The sequence below is a fragment of the Rhinopithecus bieti genome, unplaced genomic scaffold (assembly GCF_001698545.2).
Source record: "Rhinopithecus bieti isolate Rb0 unplaced genomic scaffold, ASM169854v2 scaffold_44159, whole genome shotgun sequence".
NCBI lineage: Eukaryota > Metazoa > Chordata > Mammalia > Primates > Cercopithecidae > Rhinopithecus > Rhinopithecus bieti.
The window spans coordinates 1,220,429-1,238,159 of NW_016818573.1; the positions used below are offsets into that span (position 1 = coordinate 1,220,429).

Sequence of the window (17,731 nt, forward strand, 5' to 3'; positions counted from 1 at the left end):
CCCCTGCCCATAGCTCTGGGCCAGCCTGAACAACCAGCTCCTCCTAACCAGTGGCTCCACAGCCCCCTGCCCTGCTCCCACCAGGAGCAGACTAAACTACACTGTGCCTGGCAGCTGGAGAGGGCCCGCTGAAATACCAGGACCACCTGCTCCCGCACCCCTGACTCAAGACGCTGTCCACGCAGCCCTAAGCTGCTCCTCCCAGTACTCTGCCTCCTTCTTCCTTAAGCTCTGTTTTCCCTGCTCCCCTAAACTCCCCCTTGGTAAAGCCTAGATTTGAAGCCTCAGCAGGTCTCCAGGTCAGAGGGCCAGGATAGCTCATTCTTGGGGCCATATGTGCTATGCTGTGTGGGTGGCTGTGAGGGGGGGCAGTGTGCAAGAGAACAGGTGCTGTGAAGGCTGGGCTCCTCGAAACGGCAACCACAGCTGTGAGAGGGCTGCACAGTGGGTGCTGGGTCAGGACCTGTCTTTCTGGGGCCTGTCTTCCCGCTGGGCTTGTGCCCAAAACCCCCTAGAGATGCTTGGAGAGTGCAAGCTTCCCCACCTCTGCAGGGTTTTCCAAGCTCAGCCTTACTGCTCCTAAGGGCAGTCACAAGTCCAAGTGGAACAGCTGTTTAAAAAAACAAAACAAAACAAAAAAACAGACCAGGCACCGCGGCTCATGCCTGTAATCCCAGCACTTTGGGAGGCCAAGGTGGGTGGATCACATGAGGCCAGGACTTCGAGACCGTTCTGGCCAACATGGTGAAACCCTGTCTCTACTAAAAATACAAAAATTAGGCCTGGTGGTGCACACCTGTAATCCCAGCCACCTGGGAGGCTGAGGCAGGAGAATCACTTGAACCCAGGAGGCAGAGGTTGCAGTGAGCCGAGATGGCACCACTGCACTCCAGCCTGGGCAACAGAGAGAGACTGTCTTAAAAAAAAAACACTCAAGGTTTTACATGTATTGCCACTGAGGCTTGTGATGCAGGCGGCCTGGAACCTACGCTGGCAGGATTTCCCCGTGGTCCTGCTGCCTGCCAGACCACTTCACAGCAGAGATAGCTCCCACTCAGTGCCATGGGCCAGGCTGCACTCCTCCCATGCTTCATCTCCACCACAATGCACTGAGAGCCCTGTCATTCCCACCAGATGAGGAGCTCGAGGGTCAGAGAGGCTGGAGCTCACCCAAGCTCCATGTGGCTCGGGACCTGAGAGCACCTGAGCCCTGTCTGACACAAAGCCCGTGCTCCAGGGCAGACAGAGTCCCATCCCTAATAGGATGCTGTAGACAGACCCAAGACCAACGAGTTCACAGCAGCTTGAGGGGGAAAAGTCTCACTGGGCTAAAGTGTTGGCCTTGTCTCTAAGCTTCTAAGGAGAGGAAGGAGCCTCCATGCCCCTGGCGGGCCACAGCAGCCAGTCCGGCAGCATCCTCAGTCTCAGGTGGGGTCAGGACTGGGGGCAGAACTGGGGTCAGAGATGCTCCACAGTGAGATGGGCTGGCCCAAAGCCAGCGTCAAGAAATTACATGGCTCAAAATAGAGACCTTGAAGGGGCGAGGGCCATCGTGACTGTCATTTAGAAACTAGGCACATTTTAAAAATGTCATCCGCAGTGCCTGCAGGGGGCATGGTAGTGCCACCTCTCTAGAGGGCTGTTCCGAGGGATGCTGCCTTCAATCAGATAATCCTGTTGAAGGGTTTACCCTCAGAACTTTTCAGAGCTGAAGCCAGACATTCGGGCACACAGATGATAACTGATACCCTTAATAACCACCAGAGCCAGACACAACCTAATTGCCTAACAATCGAAGACTATGTAAGAAATATACGCAAGACGGAATAGTACGCAGCCACTAAAAGTATTCAGAGAGAATTATGGCCTGGGGAAATGCCTTCAACAAATATTAAATTTGAAAAGTAGAATAAAAATTCTATATAAAACATCTCAATTGCATTAAACTATGTCTCTAGTAAAGCAAGTAAACCGGGAAAGCAGCAAACCAAAGACAACCGGAGAGGCCTGGGTTCCAGCGCCAGCTGGGTGAGCCCGAGCAGCTCTCCAAATGTCTCTGAGCCTTGCTTTCCTCCTCTGGGCCTGAGCAATCGGCGGCGTCCTGACAGACAGGAGGGCTGTCAGTCATTTTTATTTGCTCCTTTGTGCTGATCTTTATAATAACCATGTAATGCTGTTAGAATAATGACTTTTAAAACAGTAAGTACCTGGATCCCCCAATGTGGGGAGTGAGTGAGCCCCTGGCTGTCCCCAGGAGCCACTTCGCCTGCACTTTATGCAAAACCTAGAGGCCGCGCGTCCCGCCCCACCCACCCGCCCGCCTGTACTCACTCGGTGATCTCCTCTGTGACCGTGTGCTCCACCTGCAGGCGGGAATTGACCTCGATGAAGTAGTGCTTGCCATGCCTGTCCACCAGGAACTCCACGGTGCCCGCGTTCTCATAGCCCACCTGTGGGGGCAGCCGCGTGAGCAGGGGGCGCACAGGCAGGACCCGGGCGAACTGACTGGACCCAGGACAGGGATTCCATCCCACCCACTGGGTTGGCTCTGTAAAAGAACGGACTGCGGCAAACCCTTCCCCCAAAGATGGCAGGCAGACCCCAGGGCTCGGGCCCGGACCCGTCCCCCAAGTAGTCCGCTGGGTTCCCGGGTTCCCGGAGCCACAGATGGCTATACCCAGCTCATCTAAGAGACATGAGCAGAAGCCTCCACCCACCCCAGTCTCGGCACCTTGCCCTGCTGCCTCCAGGGCTTGCCCGCCAAGGCTGTGTCATCCACTCAGACCCGGAGACCCAGACTTCTCCCAGCACCTGCTTCTGCTTGGAGGTGTTTTCAGAAAGTCCCCTTCTAGTCTACTGCGCAGTCACCTCTGGCCACCACCACCCAAAAAAATTCATTTGAGAGGTACCAACAGATAATGACTCTAACTCAAGTTTCAGCCCTAATTCCAGTTTCACTTTTGGCCCCACCAAAACCACAAACCAGATTGAATCACCTCCCTCAAACCTGTTATGGAATGTGAAATAGTATAAGCCAGTGAATAAGACCTGATTCCTGAGGTAAACCAAACCTCAGCTCGAAACGTGACCCTGGTCAATGCCTCGTGTTAGCTGTGGCTGAGGCCTTGCTGCAGAGCACACACCCCGGACTTCAGCCTGGGGAGGTGACAGCATCCTCCGCTGCCCATAGGCCGGGCAAGAAGAGTGGGCAGGGCCCCACTGCATGCCTGGCCACAGCAGATGCTCTCCAGGCCAGGCCTAGGGCAGGTTGCTGTGGGGAGATAGCTTGCCACCTCAGCCTCCTCCACAGCCCAGGACCCCCCGACCAGAGCTCCCAGAAGAGCAGAGATGGGCAGAGGGTGCACAGCAAGGAAACAGATCACAATATACACGACGTAGGAGACAGAAGCACATGAGGGAGGACTGCCTTTATAATGGTCCTCAATCTTGACAGAATCCACGGAATCTCATTCTCCTGATGACAGGGATGAGCCGGTGCCACAGAGAAGCCAGGTCTGTGTAGCAGCAGGGCTGAGGAGGCGGCTGGGGCTCCTTCCCTCCCTCTTCTCAGCCATCCTGGACTCTAAGCTTGGCCTCTGGGCCAGGTGCCTCAACTGCACATGGAAAGGATGCCATGGACACATTTCTGGCCCCTGAGAGAGTCCTTCACCCTCTTCTCCCCTTCCCTAGTCACTCAGGGTCACCTTCCCCCACCAACGCCCCACTGAGAGGCCCGCCGGCCTGTGAGCACAGGCTCCTGTCCCCACGGGAAGCCCACCCTTCACCTGCTTAGCGAGTTTCACAGAGTCGCTGGTGAGCCGAGTCCGAAGCTGCGGGTCCAGGTGGGCGGCAGGGGCAATCTCAACCACCTTCTGGTGCCGCCGCTGGATGGAGCAATCTCGCTCGTACAGGTGCAGGATGTTCCCATACTGGTCCCCTGGGGAGGGAGGTAAACTGGGCTCAGCTTTTCCTGGAATTTACATGCCTCCTAAATGCCCCTACCAACCCCACATAACCACTGTGGCCAGTCAGTGCTGGCTGCCAGCAGTACAGAGGCTGCCAGGAGAGACACCAGCACCACCAAGGCTGCGAGGACCAGTTGCCAGCTCGGCCCCTAGAGCCCACTTTCCAGAGTCCTCTGTCCTCAAGGCCAGCTGCTGTGACCCCACCAGGACTGGGCCTCTCAGCTCCTGCCTCCAGCTGCCCCAGGCGGGGTGTCAGGACCACTCACCCAAGATCTGCACCTCGATGTGGCGCGGCTTCTCGATGAACTTCTCCACGAACAGCGCCCCGTTCCCAAAGGCGGCCAGAGCCTCTGAGTAGGCCCGGGTGTAATTCTCCTCCAGCTCCTGTGAGGGCGGGTGGGGGCCAAGCAGACATGGGACCCCACAGCACTACCTCTCCCCTGCCACGAACCCCACCCACTTTCCAGATCCCTGCGTGGTCCGCCCCTGCCCCCACAGCAGGCTGCCCTGCCCTGCTCCTAGCCCTGGGCATCTTCACTCACCTCATAGCTGTGCACGACCCTCATGCCACGGCCTCCACCCCCATAGGCCGCCTTAAAGATAATGGGGAAGCCGTAGGTGTTGGAGAACTCGTGGGCCTCATGCAGGGACGTGATGGGGGCGTCTGTGCCAGGGACGACGGGGACACCTGTTGGGGGAGAGATGTGGGGGATCTCTGTAACAGGCAGGAATCCCTGCCACCTCTCCCTGCTGGACCCTCTCCAGTAGCTGCGTGGCCACCCCTTTGCTTGCCCGTTATATTCACCCGCAGCGATGGCGATGGCCCGGGCCTCCACCTTGTCTCCCATCTTGCGGACCACTTCTGGGCTCGGCCCAATAAACCGGACCCCTGCATCCTGGCAGGCCTGAGCGAAGTCTGCTCGCTCAGAGAGGAACCCGTAGCCAGGGTGCACTGCATCCACGTTGTTCTCCTGTGGATGGGAGTCAGGGAGAGGACGGTACCCTTCAGTCCCTTCCAAGGCCTCGGCCAGCCTCTTCCCCTGCCTCACCTGCTGAGCTCCATCCATATACCCACCCAGGCACAGAGACGCCGAGCACACCAGCCTCAAGAGACCCCCGCGGCAACTAAGACTCCCTGGTCCCTGCTGTCCAGGCCCAGCCAGACTGCTGGGCTCACCTTGGCCACCTTGATGATGTCTGGGATGTGCAGGTAGGCCTGCACGGGGGCCAGGCCGCGGCCGATGAGATAGGCTTCATCTGCTTTCTGCCGGTGCATCTGGCCCGTGTCCTGCTCAGAGTAGATGGCTACGGTGCGGATGCCCAGCTCCGTGCAGGCCCGGAACACACGGATGGCAATCTCACCTAGAGGGCAAAGAAATGAGAAGTTAAGATTCCTAGGTCCTAGGAGAAGCAGAAAGGGGAGTGGGGAGCCAGGGCCTGGAGCAGAGTGGGAGAGGAACGCCAAGGCTGGGGCTGGCCACGAGGCTCCTCTCACCCGCCCCACTGGTGCTCACCTCTGTTGGCCACCATGACTTTCTTGATGGGCTTATACTCCAGGCGCCGGACATTTGGAGAGGCAGCGGGGGCGGTGGAGGTTCGGCGGATTCCCAGGAGCCTCAGGCCCCCACGGACTGTTCGGAACTTCAGCATCTGGGGAGGGAAGTCAGAGCCCAGGTTAGTGCAGCCTCAGCACTGAGGTTCCCCAGAATGAGTGAGGGCCCTTCCCAACCCCACAGTGGCCCCACAGAAAGGCTAGCACCATCCACCTCCTGGATGCCTGGCCAAGCCCAACATGTCCTGGCTCTAGAGAAGCGAGCAAATCCAAACCCAAATGGAGCCCCCGGCTCACCCTGATGTTCTAACTGTGACTTTCTTGTTGTAGAGACAGGTCTCCCTATGTTGCCGAGGCTGCTGGCAAACGATCCTCCCGCCCCAGCCTCCCGAGGCAGCGTTTTTGTCCATTCTGCGAATGGACATTTGGGAGCTCACTGAGGTCAATTGTGAAAAAGCAAATATCCCAGGATAAAATGTAGAAGGAAGCTGAGACACAGCTTTGTGATATGTGCATTCATCTCGCAGAGTTAAGCCTCTCTTTTCATTCAGCAGTTTGGAAACACTGTTTCTGTAGAATCTGCAAAGGGATATTTGGGAGTGCACTGTAGTTAAGACTACAGGTGTGAGCCGCCGTGCCCAGCATAATATGCACTATAACTTTTAAAAGTATCAGGTCGGCCCATCCTGGCTAACACAGTGAAACCCTGTCTCTACTTAAAACAAACAAACAAACAAAAAAAAAACAAATTAGCTGGTCATGGTGGTGGGCACCTGTAGTCCCAGCTACTCGGGAGGCTGAGGCAGAAGAATGGCGTGAACCAAGGAGGCAGAGCTTGCAGTGAGGTGAAATCACACCACTGCATTCCAGCCTGGGTGACAGAGCGAGACTCCATCTCAAAAAAAAAAAAAAAAAAAAAAGTATCAGTTCGGGGCAGTGGCTCACGCCTGTAATCCCAGCACTTTGGGAGGCCGAGGTGGGAGGAGCACCTGAAGTCAGGAGTTTGAGACCAGCCTGGCCAACATGGTGAAACCCTGTCTCTACTAAAAATACAAAAATTAGCCAGGCATGGTGGCACACGCCTGTAATTCTAGCTACTCGGGAGGCTGAGGCATGAGAATCGCTTGAACCTAGAAGACAGAGGTTGCAGTGAGCTGAGATTGCACCACTGCCCTCCAGCCTGGGTGACATCAAGACTCTTTCTCAAACAAAAAAAAGTATAAAACTTCAGGTTGGGCACAGTGGCTCACACCTGTAAACCCAGCACTTTGGGAGTCCAAGGCAGGTTTGTTTGAGCTCAAGAGTTTGAAACCCGTCTGGGTGGCCGGGCGCTGTGGCTCAAGTCTGTAATCCCAGCACTTTGCGAGGCCGAGACAGGCGGATCACGAGGTCAGGAGATCGAGACCATCCTGGCTAACACGGTGAAACCCCATCTCTACTAAAAAATACAAAAAAACTAGCCGGGCGAGGTGGCAGGTGCCTGTAGTCCCAGCTACTCGGGAGGATCCAACATTGGATGGACAACATTGTTGTGATCCAACAATGGCGTGATCTTGGCTCACTCCAACCTCCACCTCCCGGGTTCAAGTGATTCTCCTGCCTCAGCCTCCCAAGTAGCTTGAATTATGGGCACCTGCCACCACACCCAGCTAATTTTTGTATTTTTAGTACAGATGGGGTTTCACCATCTTGGCCAGGCTGTCTCAAACTCCTGACCTCAGGTGATGCATCTGCCTTGGCCTCCCAAAGTGCTGGGATACAGGTGTGAGCCACCACGCCTGGCTGTATTTTTAATAAAGATGGGGTTTCACCATGTTGGCCAGGCTGGTCTTGAACTCCTGACCTCAAGTGGTCCACCCGCCTCGGCCTCACAAAGTGCTAGGATTATAGGCGTGAGCCACCACACCCAGCCCATCTGATTCATTTCTTAGAAAAAGTTTAAAACACTTAACTCAGCCATTTTGTTTTAAGTAAGGAACACAAAAACGTACTCAAGAAATGAAACAAATATTGCAAAAACCAGCCAGATGCGGTGGCTCACGCCTGTAATCCCAGCACTTTGGGAGGCTGAGGCGGGCAGATCACGAGGTCAGGAGATCGAGACCATCCTGGCTAACACGGTGAAACCCCTTCTCTACTAAAATACAAAATAAATTAGCTGGGCGTGGTGGCGGGTGCCTCTAGTCCCAGCTACTTGGGAGACTGAGGCAGGAGAATGGTGTGAACCTGGGAGGCAGAGCTTGCAGTGAGCCGGGATCAGGCCACTGCACTCTAGCCTGGGCGACAGAGTGAGACTCCGTCTCAAAAAAAAAAAAAATGCAAAAACCTTAGTGCCATATTATAGCCAACAACATGGAAAAGGGGAAATAAAGACAGAAGAAAAAAAAAGAGAAGAAATAAGGAAGTAGGTAGAAGAAAGAGAAGAGGAGGAGGAGGAAAGACCCACAGCCAGGGAAGAGAAACAGAAAACGCCACTGGGGGCAGACCCTATGCCAGGCACAGTTCTAGGCCTCAGGAGTCGAGAACACAACAGTGAAGGGTTCTGCTCATGGAATATAAATGGCAGTGAAAGGGGCAAAGCAAAGAAAAACAAGACACAAATAAGAACATTTCAGATCACAAGAGCCTGGAAGATAAGAAACAGGTGACATTTCGCGAATTATCTGGGGCGGGTGCAGGGGTTTGGGGACTGGATATTAGAAAAGGCCTCTCAGAGGAGGGGACACAGAAGCTGGGACCCGGATGGGGAGAAGAAGTTGGCCATGCACAGATCCGCAGAGAAAGCTCCAGGAAGAAGGGATAGCGACTGCGAAGTTCTCAGGAAGAACAGGCTTGGTGCCGTCCCGAGAGAGGGAAGTGTGAGCCCGTGGCCTGAGGTGGGGCTGCAGCCATGGACAGGGCCCAGTGGTCAAGGCCTCCCTTGAGTCACGGACAGGACAGGAGGGGCGTGATCGATGCACAGTGGAAAGGATCTCTCTGGACTGGCGCGCAGCAGGGGCTGGCAGACGACGCATGTCTGGGGCAGTTCAGAGCCTGAGCTGAGAGACACGGAGCCTCTGACAGGGGGAAGCCATGGGTGGGGCTGGGGAAATGTCTGGGGCATGACAGACAAGATTCGTCGAGAGACCCACCATAGAAAGCAAGGTAGAGGAAGAAATCCTGCATGGGTGCGTGGAGATTACTTTTCCGGCTATAAGACGGGCAAGACAGACCAGGCGGGGCTGGGAGTGAGGCAAGCTCACAGAGGGGGAAAAGCAGGGCCAAGAACCTGGGCGGTATCACAGGCGCGGTGGTGTCTGAAGCCAGGGAGCGAACAACCTGGGAGAAGTGGGTCAGGCCTGTGTCTTCCGGCCCACTGGAGTTGAGAGTCTGGCCGAGGAGCCAAGAAGGAACCCAGGGGGGATGCCTGGAGGAGAGGGACGCACAGGTCGCTGGGCAGAAGCAAGCAGCTCTCAGGAGGATGGGGTACGAGCTGGGCGGAGCATGACTCCCAGAGGCAGGGTAAGATGGGGGCTGGGAAGGGGCCACTGCGGTGACCAGGAGGCACCCAGGTCACACCCAGTTATGGTGAACGTGGATAGAGTAGCCTTGCTGGGCTCTGGGCTCCTCCTCTTTCTAAAATATACCGTGTCCTTATCAATTGCACAGTGGAGAAACCTGGCGGACACCACAGTGCTCGCGAGATGAAGGTTGACCTCACTAGCACCGAAGAGACACCACGCACCTCCTGATGGGGCTCCTGCCACCGTACACAGCCCGAATTTAATCAGGAGAAAGCAAGGTGCAAACTCAAATTCAGCGAAACTCCACAGAATAACTGGCTTTGACTCTTCAAACATGTCAAAGGTCGTGAGAGACAAAGACACAAGAACGGTTTCAGATGAAAGGAGACCACAGCAACAATGGTGAGAGCCACACACAATCCTGGATTGGATCCGGGTTTCTGTTGCTAAAAGGACATCAGGGGACAACAATACAATTTAAATAAGGTCTGCAAGTGAGAGGATTGCGTTGATGTCAGTTTCCTGATCTTGATCACTGGACTGTGGTTATGTTAGAGAACATCCTCATTCTTAGGGGAAAACACTGAGGAACTCAAGGGTCCAGGAGCACCACGCCTGCAATTTACACCCACTTACATGGTTCAGGCAAAAACGGGAACAATGAAGCAAATGCTAGTATTGGGGGAACTGGGGTCAGGGGTACGAGAATTCTTTGTCTTACTCTTGCAACTTTACTGGAAGTCTAAAATCATTTCAAATTGACAAATGAAAAAAACCATACCCACCGCTAATACTGCTGGAGGAGATAACCTTAGGGAGTGCATGGCCCAGCACCTGCTGCTCAAGAGGTGCTGCAAGCACCAGCGAGGAACTCAGGTGTAGAGAGACACACCCTGCTACAGCAGGATGGACATCAGACGTTATCACCCTGCTATCTCCCAAAGGCAGATCTACAATCCTCTAAGCCCTGCTCCAGGTGGGTTATCAGATGCCGCCCACGAGGAGGACAGGTCTTTCCCAGCTGGGAGCAGGCGGCATTGGCACCAGAGAACAGGCGTGGGGTGTAAATCTCACCCTCCTCCTGGGCACCAAATGTCTACTCTGCTCAGGGCTGGGAAAGGCTGTGTCAAAAGAGCTCAAGTTACCACACAGGGCAAAGGCAGGAAGAGGTGAGGGGAGCCTTCCAGACAAGCACAGCAACAAAACAGCAAACACAAGTGGCTCCTGAACCCATGAGAAAGCAAGAGATTCAGAATACAGTGATGAGGTGCCACTCCCTCTACAAAGCCTGGGAAATTTGTAATGCAGTGCTGAGCACTGGGAAGGCCTTCGGGAGGCGGCCCACAGGCACTGCTGAGCATCAGGGCAGCTTCTCTGGGAAGCTGTTTGCAAAACTTATCAATAGCCTTTAAGACATTTATGCCCGGCCAGGCGCAGTGGCTCACACCTGTAATCCCAGCACTTTGTAGGGCTGAGACAGGCAGATCATTTGAGGTCAGAAGTTCAAAACTACCCTGGCCAACATGCTGAAACCCGTCTCTACTAAAAGTACAAAAATTAGCCCGGCACGGTAGTGGGCGCCTGTAGTCCCAGCTACTTGGGAGGCTGAGGCAGGAGAGTTGCCTGAGCCTGGGAGGCGGAGATTGCAGTGAGCCGAGATCATGCCATTGCATTCCAGCCTGGGTGACAAAGCGAGACTCCGTCTCAAAAAAAAAAAAAAAAAAAAAAAAAAAAAAAAAAAAAAAAAAAAAGCCGGGCGCGGTAGCTCACGCCTGTAATCCCAACACTTTGGGAGACTAAGGGGTGGATCACGAGGTCAGGAGATCAAGACCATTTTGGCTAACACAGTGAAACCCCATCTCTACTAAAAAATACCAGAAAGTTAGCCAGCTGTGGTGGTGGATGCCTGTAGTCCCAGCTACTCGGGAGGCTGAGGCAGGAGAATGGCATGAACCTGGGAGGTGAAGCTTGCAGTGAGCCAAGACTGTGCCACTGCACTCCAGCCTGGGTGACAGAGCGAGACTCCATCTCAAAAAAAAAAAAAAAAAAAAAAAAAAAAAAAAAAAAAAAAAAAGATATTTATGCCCCTGGGCCCAGTCATTACTATTCCAGAAATCCAACCCCAGGAAGTATTCCAAAATGGCAACCAAGATATACACAGAAAGATGTTCAAAACAGCATTATTTACAACAGCAAATCATGAGAAGCAATTTAAAGATTGCACACGCTGGCTCCTACAGACATTATGTAACCATTAACAATAACGTGTTTGCACAGGTTTTGATGACATGGGAAATGCCTGTGATGTAATGTGAAGCCAAGAAAATTTAATGGTAAACAACATGATCTCATGAAGTTTTTTTAAAGCAATGGCAACAACTGTAGGACTGTTCGCATGCCACCCTCCTCACAGCCACGTGTTATGGGATTGCTGTAGAGTTGTGTTTTCCTCCTTCTTTATGCTTTTCTATATTTCCATATGGAAAATTTCCATATTTTCTCCATTGGGGATGCATTATTTATAATTAGAAAAAAAAAAAAGAAATAGACAGAAGGGACAGGAAGAGCTCCGCAGGAAAAGGCGAAGGGAGCTCCCGCTACACCAACTCCTTGGGTGGGAGGACTTGGCAATGTGTCTCCCAGGAGCCTAGCACCCTCTCCCTCCTCACCTGCTGGCCTGCCTATAGGTGAGCAGCCTCACAGCTGGCAGTAGCCCACTGGCACTGAGATTCTCAAACCTCCAGGGCAGTTTCAAGCTTTTTCTGGGGGGCCCCAGTTCTTTGCTCCCACCTGGGTGGGTTTACCCTGCCACCACAGGGGCACTCACCCATGGTTTGGGGGTAAACAGGTCATTTTTGTTGCTCTCCTCCCCTCTCCCCACCACACTCGCTCCCCACTGCCTTTTCCAGGCAAAGAAAGAGATTTCCTCAGAAGATATGCCAAAGGCTAGTCACCTCCAGAGCCTCTGGAAGGCTGCACCCTGCCCCACAGCGTGGCCACCAAGTGTCTCCTGAGCTCAGGCAGGAAAATGATGGAGTGCTGACACATCGCCGCCCGCCTCGGCGGCCCCTCTCACGCACATTCTTGCATTGGATCCTCATTTTTTCGTGGTGGGTAAAGGATTCCTTAGCAGTCCCACTCCACCAAGAGCCGGAGGCTGTGGGCAGTGGGGGGCACAGAGATGCCTCTGTGAGTCCTTGTGTCCCTCAGAGGGAAGCAAAAGCAGGCCTAGACTTGAGACCAAGAGGACTGTCCCCGGGGTATGGCAGCTCTTCGGGTGGCAGTGTGCCAGGCAGATGTTTATGGAAGGGAAGAGGTCAGGGCTCTTTGGCTGAAGTCAGAGCAGGGAAAAGTGGAGCAGAGAGCAGCCTCCTGTGGGGCACAGCCCAGTGCAGGCCCACAGTCCACTGGCCGGGGCTCCCCTGGCTCCATGGTTTGGGCACCTCTGAGGCCGCAGCTTTCGTATCTGTAAAACGGGGTTCAGCCGCCCCATCCTAAGCAGGTCATCCTGGGTGTCAACTGAGACAGTGCAGCTGAAGCGCCATGCCTGGGTGATAAACATCAGCTGCTGTCACTATCTTCCCAACTCCCTCCCCTCCCAGATGAACGGAGGGCCAGGGAGGAAGTGCCCGGCCCCACATAGCTGGAAGGCCCACACACTCGCGCCCTCCCACTCGCACCACGACGCAGCTCCATGCTGATCTCCCCACAGGCACCTGTGCCAGGCCGTCCTGGTCTGAAGGCAGCATGGGGAGCCCACCCACCAAGCCAGGCTGACCACGCACCCAATGCTTAGCAGAGTTCACTGAATAGGGGAGCCCGCGGGTGCGATGCCCACACACACTCGGAGCAAACACACAGGCCCGAGGACACCGCATGCTTTTGCCAATGCAGAAACCTGCTCCCAACATTCCTCTGCAAAGGAAGACCCACTCCAGACAAAAGTAGTTGGGAGTGTCAGGTATTGCAGAGATGGGGGCACCTGTCCCAGAGCACTCACCCTGCACCGGCCTTCAGTGCACAGAGGAGGGTGTCTGAGGAGCTACAGTCAGCTGCTCTTCTGCCTGAGGTCACTGGCCCAGAATACAAAGTTTCCCAACACGAGGCTGCTTGAGGCCTGGGCTGCTATCAGGGGAAGGGGCACCAGTGATCCTAGAGGCAGTGAACCTGAGGTCTAGAGGCTGGCATGGGCCACCGGCTGCAGAGAGGCGAGAGGTTGGGTCACGCAGAGAGGAGCTGATCCACAGCCCACAGCCTGCTCCCTCGGCCCCCCAGAGACCTGGCAAGATGATGAAGGAAGAGGTCTGAGGCAGGAGGCAGCCGGAGAGGGGACGGCAGGTTTCTGTGATGGATTTGGGATGTGCTGCCGAGTGAGGTGAGACATGGAAATGGTGGCCAGCAGGCAGCGTGGGGCCGGGGAAGGCTGTCAGGAGCTGCTTGTGAATGACGTAGGGTGAGGGCTGCACTGCTCCTCAGAACCTAGGCATGGCCCTGGAGCTGAGCTCACCGCTGTGGTCACACAAGACCCCTCCCACCAACCTGTCTCTCCCTGACCCTCACACAATGCCAGGTACGGATGGGGCCCAACAGACACAGATGTCTGTTGATGAATTGAACCACCACTGCATTCCCAGGGCGCCTGCACCCTTCCTAGAACTTGGTTAACCCAGTTTTTCCTTATCGAATGGCACTACCTTCCCAGCTCTGAAACCCAGGCCTTTCCAGAATCAACATTGGCTGGGAGAAACCGCACTGTAAGATGGGCGTGGCCACCTCACACTGCCCTCTCTCTAGGAAGCAGGGTCTTCAAGATTGTGGTGGAATAAGCTGACTCTGGGTGTGCTGAGTTTGAGGGGTCTGGGATGGTTCGAAGGGAGGAGCTGGGTGGGCAGACTCCCCCTGCTCCCCAATACCAGACCATTCCCCAAAGCTGAAGGGAGCAGGGGCCTCTGCACAGCACTTGGGGTATACAGGAAGGAACCCCTGCAGTTGGAGACGCCTATGGAGACCCAAGGAAGTGGCAGCAGAGGGTGGGAGACGGCCTTCCTGAGACCCCCCCAGAAGCCTTGCCTCTGCCATTAATGACACTCTCGATCCTCAGGCTGTACGACACCAAGCCCAGACACTCTGGAGTATGCCAACCTCTCACCTCACAATGGCACATTCCCAGAAAGTGCCACCAGCCTATAGCCCTTGTGGCTGGCACTATTCCAGGCACTTCCTGCCATCTTCACAGCAGGGCACAGAATAGGCGATGGCCAGGCGCGGGGAGCAGCGAGCAGCAACGGCTGGGGCCAGGCTCCCTCTGCGGTCCCATGCTGTGCCCTGCTTTTGGGTATTGGGTTGGTGGATGGCGATCAAGAAGTCCTCAAGGCTGTCAAGTTTGGCGGAGAAGCTTCCCTGGAAATGCAGAGGGCTTTACTAACAGAACCCACAGAGCCATTTCCTGCTCCTTAGAGCTGAGCCGCAACTCTTCAAGGGAGGCTGCTAGAGCCCCAGGTGTGAGGGGCATTCTGGGATGCTGCCAGGGCCAGCAGCCAGCTCAGGTTACAGTTACACACCTCAGGGGCTGCCACTGTCTTGCTTGCTGCTGGTGATACACACAAGCAAAGCTCTCCCTTTCTGACCTCGAACAGTAGTGAGTGAGTGAGAGCAAACCAACCACCATCACCCAAAGATCCTTCACCCTGCTTTCCTCTCCTGAGAGCTGACAGCCCAGGGACCCACTTGCTATTTTCTGCAAATGCCAGCTGACAGATCCCTTTTCTTGGCCTCGGGTTGTGCATAAGAGACCAGGAAAGAAGACAGCTTTGATTGTCACTTGGGACGTGTAAATAACTCCTTGCAAGCAAGAATGAGCCACAGTGAAGCCAGTAGTGTGTGGGGCACCTGCTTCCTCCCCTGCTGCCTCTCAGGTGACTCCACAGCTTCCATTTCCCTCCCAGCTTCAGCTTCAGATCAATAACTCAGCATTCCTCTTCCAGAAGGGGGTCAGGAAGGCACCTACAACAACCTGCAGGCTGAGGCAGGGCAAGGGCCTGGCTGTCACCTGTCCTGCTCCTGATAGAGCTGCCGCTTCCACAGCACACAACACGTACACACTGAGCTCCACCTGCGTGCCCAGCCAGTGCCAGCGGAGGGGGACACAGTGGTGGGCAGTGACCCCAGCAGAGCCTTGCTCCTTGCCAGGCATGGGCCACTGTGGCTCTTCATGCAGACTCACTCAGTAACCCTCACAGCCCCTGATCACCTCCCTGTACAGGTAAGGAACCAGGTGCAGTGGGATTAAGTGACACATCCAGGCCACCAGCAGAGCTGGCCTGGAGCCTGCTTCGTATTCCGCCCCCCAGAGCAGGAGCTCGGACCACAGAGTTGGCTTACGGACTCTTCACCCAACTAAAGGAGTAAGCCACAGCGTTCATCAAGAACACAGTGTGACAGGCACTTGGAAACCAAAATACCAAAACCAAAAACCCCCACTTCTGATAAAACTGTCACTGGCCTGGCCTTCAGTGGGGCCACCAGTGGCACTCAGGGTTTCCCACCGAGAGCCGACGAACAATGCCGGCAGTCACATGTCCCAGATAAGCCAAAGCAGTTTCAATTTGTCTAATAAATCATCAACATGTCCCTGAAATCCCACTACTTCAGACCTGAACTACATCTCCCAGGATGCCTCTTGCAACCAGAAGGAGCCCAGAATCCTGCTGTCAGGCTGTCATCGCCCAAGTTTTGCTCCAGACAGCGTGGCCCCAGTGCTGAGCAGCCTTGCTGGGGACCAGGGCAGGGTGCCACCTAACAGCTGCTGCAGCTGAGGCCCCGCATCGCTTCATCCTACATATTCCTGTCCTCACAGCGTCTCCCGCAGCCTCAGAGGGCAGCAGTAGGCGAGAGGCCGCAGAGGAAGGGAAAGGCCAGGCCCTGCTTCAGGGGCGGGTGGCCAGCAAGTTGGTTCTGAAAGCCCAACAGAGCGCCTGGGTCCCTCGCAAATCCTCAGAGGTGTGCTGGAGAGCAGCGGAGGGGAGAGAAGAAAGGAGTGTGGTTCAGAAACAGGCCCCAGGAACCTCCGAACCAACAAAGCTCCACACATCTACTTCCTACGGGCCCAGCTGCCCCCAGCACCAGCACCCGCACCAGGCTGTGCCCCCACCCCCAGCCGGGCTCTGCAGCTGCCAGCGAAAACAGGTCAGAACCAGAAAGAAAGAGCTCTTGGCAGAGCACTCGGGGCTGCGGCGGTGGCAGCTCTGACGGATGGGGCCGCTCTCCCCAGGCGGCTCTGCTCTAAATGTGTCCGATGGGGCCCAGGGCTGGCAGCCAAGAGGGACAGACGAAAGGACAACTCCACCTGGCTCTCAGGGCTGCCACAGCCGATATCAAAGCACCCAAGAGAGGACAGACTAAGGCTGAGATTTCTGGGCAGGGGGGCGGAAGGGAGGATGCTGGAAACAATGCATGTGACAGACACAGAAGACAGGAGAGAGACAATACCAAAGACAGAAACAGACACAGCACAGGCACTCGCTGAGGCTCAGCTGGCCGGGCTCTGGGCCCCCAGGAGCACCGGCTGCTCCGAGTGGCACTGCCGCAACGAACAGCTGTGAACAGCGCCAGCAGGGCTCCTCATTGCCCTGGCAACCCTCTATTCAAAGGAGCAGCTGAGGAGGAAAGGGTGGCACCGAGGCGACTGGCGCCATGCTCTCGGGACTTGTGGACTGGGGGACAAAGAGGGCCTCAGAGAAAGCAGAGTGAGGGGGTCCCAAGGGCCTGCAGTGAGGTGGCTGCTCCATCCCAGCCTCATTGGAAAGCAGTGAGAATTTCAGGGCCAACACTGCCCCCTGGTGCACGAGGAGCCAGCTTCCCGCCAACCCCGCAGCACGAGGCGTGGGCAGAGCTCACATGGGAAGGTCACTTGTCCCCATTCCTCCACATGCTGTATGAGTAGCCTCAGGAATGCCTTCCCCATATTCCCTGGGCAGCCACCTCCCTCAGCTCGGTCCTTGTCCGTGCTCCACCCATTGTCCTGCTCAGGGGGCTCTCCATGAGGTCTCCATGACGTCTGTGTCCTCAGCAAAGAGCATTTAATGTTACAAAGATTTGTTGACCCATCTTGTCTCCCTCAATAGACACTGTGAGGGCCCTGGGCACAGGATCCCTGGTCTCTTTTGTCCCCACATCTCCCTAGCACTCTGCACAGTGCCTAAGACCAGAATTAAATAAATGTTTGCGGGAATGGATCAGCGAACAAATACTTCAGGTTACAATGAGGTTGCAGAGTGGCATGAGGCTGCTAAGATTCACCGTGAGGCGTGGTGGCTCATGCCTATAATCTCAGCATTCTGAGAGGCCGAGGCGGGGGTATCACTTGAGTCCAGGAGTTTAAGACCAGCTTGGGCAATATATTGAGATCCTGTCTCTGCAAACTATTTTTTTTTTTAATCTTTTTTTAATTAGCTGGGTGTGGCCTGGCACGTGGCTCACGCTTGTAATCCCAGCACTTTGGGAGGCTGAGGCGGGTGGATCACCTGAGGTTGGGAGTTCAAGACCAGCCTGACCAACATGCAGAAACCCCATCTCTATTAAAAATACAAAATTAGCCAGGTGTGTGTGGCGCATGCCTGTAATCCCAGCTACTTGGGAGGCTGAGGTAGGAAAATCACTTGAACCTGGGAGGCAGAGATTGCAGTGAGCTGAGATTGCGCCATTGCACTCCA

At 55.2% G+C, this 17,731-nt stretch overlaps 1 protein-coding gene across 7 annotated transcripts in view; it reads right to left on the reverse strand.

The window, feature by feature from the left end:
• Nucleotides 1–17,731, reverse strand: part of PC (pyruvate carboxylase) — a 108,057-nt gene that overhangs the window by 17,714 nt on the left and 72,612 nt on the right. For 5 of the 7 annotated variants that reach the window (XM_017857263.1, XM_017857265.1, XM_017857267.1 and 2 more), the window contains 7 exons: nucleotides 5,480–5,615; nucleotides 5,143–5,327; nucleotides 4,771–4,936; nucleotides 4,508–4,653; nucleotides 4,232–4,349; nucleotides 3,786–3,937; nucleotides 2,332–2,450 (listed from right to left, as the gene is read on the reverse strand). In XM_017857263.1, the coding sequence (XP_017712752.1) occupies nucleotides 2,332–2,450; nucleotides 3,786–3,937; nucleotides 4,232–4,349; nucleotides 4,508–4,653; nucleotides 4,771–4,936; nucleotides 5,143–5,327; nucleotides 5,480–5,615 (1,022 nt within the window). Of the gene's footprint in view, nucleotides 1–2,331; nucleotides 2,451–3,785; nucleotides 3,938–4,231; nucleotides 4,350–4,507; nucleotides 4,654–4,770; nucleotides 4,937–5,142; nucleotides 5,328–5,479; nucleotides 5,616–5,814; nucleotides 5,894–6,290; nucleotides 6,308–17,731 lie in introns of those variants that run through there. The other 2 variants (XM_017857269.1, XM_017857268.1) reach the window with 2 other exon arrangements.